We start from the raw sequence: 9,855 nt of genomic DNA, 5'->3' as shown, positions 1-9,855 counted from the left end.
AGCCCCCGCGGCAGCGCCGGAGAGCGGGGCCTTTCCTCCTGCCTTGTTCTCGCGCAGACCGAGCCTTCTGCCGCCTCCTGCTTTCTGCTTTCCTCCCCCGCGCCTTCCTCCGGTGGATATGGACAGAAGGGGGATCACTGCAGAGAAGCAGCAGCCGCCAGAACATATTTGAGCCCCGGGTGCTCGGAGCGTGGCACAGACTTTTTGTGTTTCCGTGGGTGGTGTGTGTGTGTGAGTGAGTGTGTGAGTGTCGGAGGTGTGGGAGGAGGGATCGGTTTGCCTGGGGGCTGGCTGAGGGGGTGAGTGCTCGGATGAAGACCTCTTTTTGCCGTGATTCTCTGCTCCATCGGGGCAGCTTGGAGACTTGGAGGGTTTGAAATTGTAACGAACCAAGAGGAAAGAAAGAAGAGAGAGACACGCATACAAAAGGATTTATTTCCTCTCCGTTAGTGGATTGCTGAGTGGGAAGGAGAAAAAAAAAAACAAGGGTGGGTTTGTTTTATTTTGTTCATATTTTTTTCCTTAAAAAAATCCCTTAAGTGGATTTGTACCAGGGTGGAAGATAACTGGGGATTTTTGTTGTTTGTTTTGGGAATAGAAACTAAAAAATGGAGACTGTAAGTAGAAGCAGCTTCCAGCCTCATCCAGGACTGCAGAAGACCTTGGAACAGTTTCATCTGAGCTCTATGAGCTCCCTGGGTGGCCCTGCTGCTTTCTCAGCACGATGGGCACAGGAGATGTACAAGAAAGACAATGGCAAAGACCCCGCGGAACCTGTACTGCATCTGCCCCCAATCCAGCCTCCTCCGGTCATGCCCGGTCCCTTCTTCATGCCCTCGGACAGATCCACAGAGAGGTGCGAGACCATCCTGGAAGGGGAAACCATCTCCTGCTTCGTGGTGGGTGGAGAGAAGCGGCTTTGCTTGCCCCAGATCCTGAACTCGGTGCTCAGGGACTTCTCCCTGCAGCAGATTAATTCGGTGTGTGATGAGCTGCATATTTACTGCTCCAGATGCACTGCTGACCAGCTGGAAATCCTCAAAGTCATGGGCATCCTGCCCTTCTCCGCTCCTTCCTGCGGGCTCATCACGAAAACTGACGCTGAGAGGCTTTGTAACGCCTTGCTTTATGGTGGCACCTATCCTCCCCACTGCAAGAAGGAATTCTCGAGCACAATTGAGCTGGAGCTCACGGAGAAGAGCTTCAAGGTGTATCATGAGTGCTTTGGGAAGTGTAAGGGACTCCTGGTGCCAGAGCTTTACAGTAACCCCAGCGCAGCCTGCATCCAGTGCTTGGACTGCAGGCTCATGTACCCACCTCACAAATTTGTGGTCCACTCTCACAAATCGCTGGAAAACAGGACTTGCCACTGGGGCTTTGACTCTGCAAACTGGAGATCCTATATCCTCCTCAGCCAGGATTATACTGGGAAAGAGGAGAAAGCTAGACTGGGCCAGCTCTTAGACGAAATGAAAGAAAAATTTGACTATAACAACAAATACAAGAGGAAAGCCCCCCGGGTAAGTGATGCCTGCAGTTTTAGAGGGGGCTGGGGGGAATTTCGGTAACATTCACCGATATACCCAATTCGTTACCAGCTGCTTTTCCGTGGAGTCATTTAGCAATTTTAATGGTGTTCTCCATTCTCCCTGCATGTGCGGTGCTCGAGATGGCACCTTTATTTCTCTGGTTGTGTTCTGAACGCGGCGGTCGGAGTTTGTTTAAATTCCATATGTGTGTTTGTATATTTTACTGTACGTGGACCCTGATCTTCGAAGCCCACCACACTGCCCCAGACTTCATCTGGAAGTACGTGATTTTTGGGTCTCAAGGGCTTCATTCAGGGGTCAAGGCAAGGAAGAAGCCAGAAAAAAGGAGCGGGTAGTGATGGCTCCAGACTCAAGTACATTCACTTTTCTGATCGATTGCGTGTCGCCAGGGAGGGAGGTGGGGGCTCAGTGCTCTAAACGCTCGTATGGAAATGAAATGTGGCTGTCGAGAAAATAATTGTGACAGTGATGCAGGTCACTGGTTTTCATATTAAGTGTGTGGAACGTGAATGGAGAAGTCCCTGGTTTTAGAGTATCCCCGTGGAGCCTGAATTTCCCCACCAGCCTGGCTTTTGTATATTGGATTATGCATGCATCCACAAATGGCTCTGTCCAGGGCCAGCTGCAGCAGCTCCCCAAGCTTTGCCGTGCCGTGCTGAGCCAGACAGCTAAAGCACATTTTTTTTAGGTGTCTCTTGTTTTTCTTTCAGTCTGAGCTGCCTTTAAATCCCAGAATCCCTGGTGTGTGGGTGGGAGGCTGCCTTGGCATCTGGCAGCGGTCCTGCTCCCCGGGCAGCAGTGCCACAGGCCTTGAGGACTCACAGACACCGGGCTGTCTGTCTGGCTCCTGGCGATGGTGCAACCGGCTGGGGATGAGCAGCTCCCTCCCTCCTTCCCCCGTGCCAGGGGAAAGCAAACTCCTGCTGCAGGATTGCTGCCTGGGTTCTGCCCCGCTGCCAGAGCTGCCCCAACTTGGCTTTGGGTGTCTGTGTGTGCAGTGGAAGGGCGATGCACAAGCCTCGAAAAGAGGAGCGATGTTTAAAGCCCACCTCGAATGTTCAGCAGAATTCTGAATTACCTTACCAAATACCTGTTTAAAGGGGCAGACGTACGCTCTGACTGAAGCAGAGTTTTTGTTTCTAAAAATATGCAACAAAAATACCCAGGCAAACGCAAGGATTTTTAAAATTCCACAGCCAGCCTAGGAGGCCCAGAGAGCCCATTGCACTGGATTAAGGAGCAGAGTCCCACTCCTCCAGTCCCAGTTTCTCTCCTGCCCCCGGCTCAGTCGTTGTCCTCACCCCTCCTTTTCCTCCCCGGAGTGTCAGGACGCCGTGACAAAGCTGGGCTGTAATGAGGCACATTATCCCCGTGGTTGGAGGTGGATGTGTTTTTAATGGCTTGTCTATTCTCTGTCAGTCATGTGCCGAGATGGAATGGTGGGACAGATGAACATGGATGAGAGAGGAGAACATGGCTCTCCAAGTGGAGACATTTTTCATGTTGGAAAAGGAATTTTCTAGGGTGTGCTTCATTTGGGAAGCAGAATTAAGAAATTTCCACACTCTTGCTCCCGAAGGGTCCTGTGTCCCTGGCGTGGTCGTTTCCAGAGTCTAATTAAAATGAATGTTAGTAGTGGAGTGCTTTCCTTTTTCACAAGGCTTTTTGGGTGTTCTCTTCAGCTGTGTGGTTTATCCAACATCCCAGGTGAGGTTGAAGATGGAGAACAAGAAAAAGATTGTTAAATTTTGGCTTTGCCTCAGTTTTTTTGGTGATCTTTTCATAGATCTCAGTTCAGAATAAGAGAAGCACCCTTCTCCCACCCTCGAGTGCAGCACTCCTAGCAGAGGGAGTTCAACACACCTGGTAGTGATTGCCAAAAATTCTGTAAGGAAATGGTGGCCATCTCTTTCTTGGAAAATTTTGCCAGAAATCCATCATCATAAAATGTTAAGTCTCCTGCATAGGTTTATTTGGAAGGTGCAAAGAGTCCGGTGGGGAAGAACAGAGGGGTAAGTGTGTGCTCAGATGATGGGATACAGAAAACAGAACATTTTATCACATCCTGGGCAGAACTGGGCTTAAGTTTCAAGGCTTCTGAACTGGCCTCAGGGCTCCTATTATTTCAGTGCAGTCCTGAGGAGACCCTGACAGCGCTGGCAGAGTTCTGTACGCTTATCCTTCCTTTTCCTGAAGTCTTTTTCCACTGGGCTCAGCCAACGGATATCATATGCTAAGGTCATTTGTGTTGTAGCAGTGCGTGCGGGTAATTACGGAGAGATTTAATCAGGCTCCAAGACTGGGAGGCTGTGGCCAGGGGCAAGGAACGGAGTAAAGTTGAGGTGCTGAGTGAGGAAATGACAGGATGGTCCCATTCTGTGTGTCTGTGTGAATTCCTGTGGGTTTGGTGAGGCTGTGGGGCTCTGGGTCTGGCTGTCTCCGGGGATGAAAGGGTGAAGCACATGTGTCTTTGTGGTGGGCTTCCTTTTTGATGTAGATCTTTGCTTTGTTCTGTTTTGTACAGAGGTGTTGGTGTGCATGGTGTGCCATAAGCTGCTGTGTCAGATTTTGGGTTTTCTGCTCTCAGGAGTGGCCTTTTTGTCAGTTTTTTAAATTTCTCTCTTTCTCTGTGTGTAGCCACGTTGCTTTGTGTGCTGTGTCTCCCTGGGGCTCTGGTAGGATTTTGGTAGCATGGGATGCATATGATCATTTTTATGGCTGTTCAAGCAGCAGTGAGTTCTTTGACCTTTTCATGTGTCTTCATGAGGTTTCTGTGATGAGGTCTGTAGATTTCTGCCAGCACAGCTCTGCCTTTTAAGGGTCTGACTTAAATGGAGGAGCTGGGTTGGCACAAGCCCCTGTTGCAGATTCGGTGTAGTGGCAAAACTGCCTTTTTTCCTCTCCCTCTCTCTCTTTTTTTTCCCCTTTTTTCTTGGTGTGGTTTTAAAGCTTTGCTACAAGGCGTAGCTTTTGCTAGATATTTCATTCCCGATGCATATTTCTGTATGCATCAAGGATCTGCTGTGCATATCCATCCATCTGTACTGGGAGAGGGATGTGTGGATGTCGATATCTCGTCTCTCGGTCAGCCGGGTGGGTTGAACAACTCCTGCTGCCTGGTCTTGCCACTTGCAGAAGCTTTTGTCTGGATCTATGTGAAGTCAGCAAAGGGTCTTAACCAAAAACTGGAGGGAGTTGTGACAACTGGAGTCCCCACTACAGCAGGAACCGCAGAGGCCTCCATCACTTTCTTACCTTCTTCTAAGATTTTGATTTTTATATCCTCCCTATTCATGCTTGGATGAGTGATTGACCTCCCATAAGGTCTTTCACCTTCCTACCACTTCCCAAAGCTCTTTCTTGTCTTGAGCCACATGATAATTTCTCCATTTAGCTTATTTTGTGTCCTTCACTGGGTTTTCCACCTTCTTGCATGCTCATGCAGGTGTTCTGCTCTGCTTTCTCTCTGGTCCTTCAGAGCCTCCCTGCACCAATGTGACTTTTACTCATGTGGGTGTCCTGTCTCCCTACCTGTCTCTCATTTCATCCACCACTACTGGTGGATGGAGCACAACCACTCCATTCTGGGGTATTTCTAGAAATCTAAAATGGGAATAACTTGACAGGGTTGCAAAACAGGGTCCTAGAAATTCCCCGTCGGTGCCAAAGCCTTTCTGTTGAGCTCAGTAGCTGGTGCTTGGTGAGTGTGTTGTTGTGGGGTAGATCTGGCCTTGGTGTGTCCCTCCCGTGTGACAGACAGCTCTGTGCTGGCTGAACACCAGGCTGCTGCCCTCGCCCTGAATTAGTTCAGACACAGCCCTGAAGGCTCTGCTGGCTGCTGTTGCCAGAGCAGGAGGGTGGGTTTGACTCTGTGTCTTTTGAAGCCCCTTCTCCCAGCGCTGCCCCTGCACGTGGAGCTTCCCTGGCCGGTGCCAGACACGGCAGAGCTGTGTGTGAGCAGGGCCCGGGGAGGGGGAGCTGTCCCTGCACACCCACACGGCAGCAGCACCCCGTTCCCACGGTCCCAGTCCCAGCAGCACTTCTATGAAGGAGCTGGAAGCCAGGAGCAGCACTCTGGGTACTGACACACAAATGAGCACAGGAGGCCTCCCACTGTATTTCACAACCCGGCGCTGCCACAACACGCAGCTCGCTCAGCTGGGGAAGGTTTAGCCAGGTCAAGTGTGCAGCTCAATCAAAGGACCAAAATTGCTGCAAGTGGAAAAGCGCAGTGGAGGCGGGCTGTGGGCTTTTAGGTGCTGCCCAGGGCTTGCTGTGCTGTGCTTTGTGGCCACCTGAAAGGCTGCAGGAGTAGAACTGGGATGTGTGTCTCGTCCTAGAGTCCTGCCTCCTGGCAGTAGTAATCTTTATTTGTTAATAGGATCTGTCCTACAGTAGGTGTAGCAGAGAGATTCTGAGTTTATTCACTGGCAGTGGTGGTCAGATTGCAGGATGGGTTTAATGGGTTTATTCTTCTTGGTACAAAGCCACCGGATAAATATTCTTCGAAAATTTTTGCCCGAGGACTGAGGGTTCAGTTGTTTTCCGATGGAGTACTGAAGTCATGTGTTCTCTTACCCCATGTTCAAGAGTTTTTTTAGAGATTCTCCAGTAAAAATTTTCAAGTCCCTAAAGCAAAGGCGCTGATGTTTTGGGGCAGTAGTTTAGTTCAGGAGCCTTTTACGGCATAAAAGCTGAACTTCAAAAGCAATACCACGCTGAAATGAAATCCTGTGTACCCGAGGAGGTGTCAGTCTTAGAGCAAACATCAGCATTTTTTCCCAAGCGTGCAAACAGTTCTACAGATGTTGTAGGCCGAGAACAAAGCAGCAGGTACGTGCATGTGTGTTGGACAGAGAGTGTGCCACACATGATCTAATGGTGTTGAGTCAACCACGGCTCTCTCTTGCTCCAGAACAGTTCCCGAGTTCCTCAAGTCAGTTCTCTTGCATTAGGGAGGGAATTATATGCAATCTCTGCTTTTGAAAATCACTGCCTAAAATATTTAAACCTCTGCCTCTCCCTTCATTGTCTGGGCCGTCTCACTTGCCTCTCCATTTCTGTGGTTTCGGGCTTGGCCGTGTGCTCTGCCCAAACAGTAGCGAGCTTTGAAGCGGCGTGTAAACACAGTTGATATTTTGGATGTGTCGGGAGCCCGACACCTGGTCGGTGCCAGGCCCTGGCCCGGTTATCTCGGGGCTGGCTGACCCGCCGGGCTGTGTTTGCACTTGCCCAGAGGCGCGTTGGGATCCGTGCTGTCAGAGCATCTGGAGGCGGCTGCGCGAGCGTGTCCGGGCAGCGCAGCGGGCGCAGCCCTGAGCCCTCATCCTTATCTGCACCTTCCTGCAGCACTGCTGGGGCTCTGGGGCACAGCCAGGGGTGAGCCCAGCAGGGCTCGGGTTCTGAAGAGCTGCACTGTCCGTTCTCACTGAGAACTCAGTGATTTCCACCTGTGGAGGGGTCTGGATGGACTGAGGGCAGCAGGGAGTGGGCTGGTACTGGGGATGGAGCTCACAGTGCTGGCTCAGCTGGCCAGACTCCTTTGCTGTGACAGGAAGAACTGTCTCCACGTGTCCATTCTTAGACACACAAGTTTTTTTTAAAATTTGGTTTGATTTGCTTGTCTTGGTTTGTTGTTTTTAAAGCACGCTTTGGACTTGACATTGGTATTCCTATTGAGAGGAAACTGTCGTGGAGCAGTTGCACTAAATCCAACAGGGGTTCTTGGAAAGGAAGTAGAGCTTAGGCAAAAGTGATTTGGACTGGATTGTGGAGAATCTATTGATAGAATTCTGTCAATTACTAGGCTGATCTATTTTGGCTGAGTGGCCATAGAGCACTTAATTCAAATTGATCTTCACATACAGGAAGCATTACTTTAAAATGTAGTAATATAGCATGTTTTTGTTTTAAATCTGTCAATTAGAGTATATGTGTTAATGATACGTTTTATTAGATAATATCTACTTTGTTTACATAAGTTTTATGAATCTGGGTAATGTGTAATATAAATTAATAAATCAGCACCAATTCTTTAATGCTATTTCACTCTCTCTCTAGTATAGGCAGTTTGAGATCTTGGAAAACAATTTCAGAGAAGCAGGTTTGCTCTGAAAAGATGTGCTCTGGTCCCTTACCTTCCCTGTTTTCACTTTGTGTAGTCTTGTATGTCTTACATTTCATTGCCAGTGTAGAGATCACCTGCTCCTGGATCTTCTGGAACACACGAGGTTAATCCCGGGGTTTGGGGCCGGTTCTACAGCTCTCACTCCAGCAATCAGCCCATAGTAATTGGAACCAGTTCACCCACAAACCACAGCACTCGTGTGTGTCTCAGGCTCCTGCCTGTGTGTTCACTGGCACCAGAGACCAGGGGCAGATTCTGGGCAGAACATACCAGTGTTGAGGCAAAGGGGCTTCACAGGGTTTATGGCCTGACCTGTATTTGCAGGACTGTGCTGAGTCTGAGAACCTGCAGTTCTGCTGCTGCAGTGTTTTCATTTTGCTCATTAGCAAGGATTAATTACCAAGTTTGGTGCTCTGATCCCCGCAGATCTCACTGAATGGGGCAGCAGTTTCTCCAGCTGGGAGCTGCACTCAGCCTGAGAGGGTTTTGTCTGCTGGTCACTGTATACAAGACTGGCTTTGAAGGTTTCGGTACAGATCTAACAGGGGCAGTTCTTCCCTTCCTGTATTTAAGATCTGTCCATTTTTGTTTATTTTATTTTGTTTACCAGTGAGGAAATATGTCTGTAGTTGGGATAAGGGCCAGCCTTTTTCTCTGATACAAATTCAAGGCCCATAAACTTGGCCTCAGAGCCGTGTCAGGTGCAGTTGCTGAGCAGTGGATCTCGGTGCTGGGCAGTCCTGGCTGAGAGGGACTGGCCCCTCTCCCCTGAGGTAATGGCTGTGCTCTGACTTCTGGTTGGATGAGGTGACAAAAGCACTGGCACTAATTAGAGCTCTGATCCTGTCAGAGAGTGAGGACAGAGCTCTTCTGGAAGCCAGCGGGAATTCCCATGTGTGGAGCTCTTATCAGCTCCATCTCTGATTTGGTTGCTATCACATAAAACTGGGCTTCTCCAGCAGTGGATGCATATTTAACACAACCTGATAAGCTGCATAGTCATATGTTCTGGGAAATGAGACAGGTCCTGCCAGCCCGGGGTTAGGCAGCCTTTACTCGTTCTAACAGTCCTGTTTAAAGAGTCAGGGAGGATGTAAGTGAGGCTTGAGATTGTGTGTGTGTGAAAATTGCAGCATCATTCTGTATGCTGGAGGTAAACAGCAAAGGGGCTAATCAATAACTTGGGTTCCGGCTCTGTTGTTTATTGATTTATGTGTGGTTACCTTTGCACATGCTTTGTAGAAAATGTGACTTTTATGTTTGGTTTTCTGTTGTTATTTTTCTTTTTTTTTAAAAATAAATGGAAGCAGTTTCCGTTCTGGTATGAGAATCAGTGGCACTGGGAGCACAAGGACTGCTTAGGCTTTAAGGATTAAAAGACCAGCAGCAACATTAACAAAATGAGGTCCAGCCCAGTGTTTGCCTTTTCCTGGGGAAGGTTTCAGTGAGGGATTTGGGGGACCCTGTGCTTTGTTCCTCACCCGCCTCCAGTCAGTGGTATCGTTTTAGAGAATAAGGTCATTGACTTGGATTGCTTCTTGGTTTCTCAACCCTTTTCACCAGCCAGTTTGTGTAATGTCTGTCTGAAACATTGAGTAAGGGCATTGAAATAGCAGACAGGATATCAAGTGTTCGGAAGTCTGGGTTAAGTATAACAGACAGTTCTGGCTGGTGAAAGGGGAGCAGCCCCTGGAGCTCCAGCACAGCTCAGTCTCTGTGGAAACCACACACTCGGGGCTCTGCAGCCCTGCCCCAGCTTCTCCCCTCTCTTCCCTCCACACCCAGATAATTAATCGTGTGTGGGTGCACCTCTTTTCTAGAGATGTCTTCCTCGTTTCTTAGTGGCACAGAATTGTATGTAATAATGTCTCTTTCTAAGGATTACATAAGTTGAAGATGATTTCTCCACTGGGAGAATTATGCAAGTTTAAACTGAAATGTATTTAGAAAGCTTTTATGTGTGTGTTTTCTGACTCGCAATGCAGAGGGTGATTTATTTGCATCCTTAATTGAACAACATCTGTTAGGGTTGGAAGAAGAACCATTTCATGTGTTTTCACTGCCATATCCTGCATTTTGATGAAGTCCTTTACCCACATGACCTGCGTTACAGGTGCTGGTTCTTCTTGCCCAGGTACATCAGCTGGGCACTGGAGCTGGATGTCCTGGGCTCTGCAG

General features: G+C 48.9%; 1 protein-coding gene across 1 annotated transcript in view; it reads left to right on the top strand.

The window, feature by feature from the left end:
- Positions 1-60: 60 nt before the first annotated feature.
- The window catches only part of SKI (SKI proto-oncogene), an 89,530-nt gene continuing 79,735 nt past the window's right edge, over positions 61-9,855 (top strand). Inside the window, 2 exon segments of the mRNA XM_029962456.1 lie at positions 61-488; positions 599-1,520. Of these exon segments, the coding sequence (XP_029818316.1) occupies positions 609-1,520 (912 nt within the window). The 5' untranslated portion in view covers positions 61-488; positions 599-608.

Source organism: Manacus vitellinus, unplaced genomic scaffold, assembly GCF_001715985.3.
Source record: "Manacus vitellinus isolate BGI_N305 unplaced genomic scaffold, ASM171598v3 scaffold_46_pilon, whole genome shotgun sequence".
NCBI lineage: Eukaryota > Metazoa > Chordata > Aves > Passeriformes > Pipridae > Manacus > Manacus vitellinus.
The sequence above is the reverse complement of the archived record's forward strand: the minus strand, read 5'-3'. Positions and strand labels throughout refer to the sequence as shown.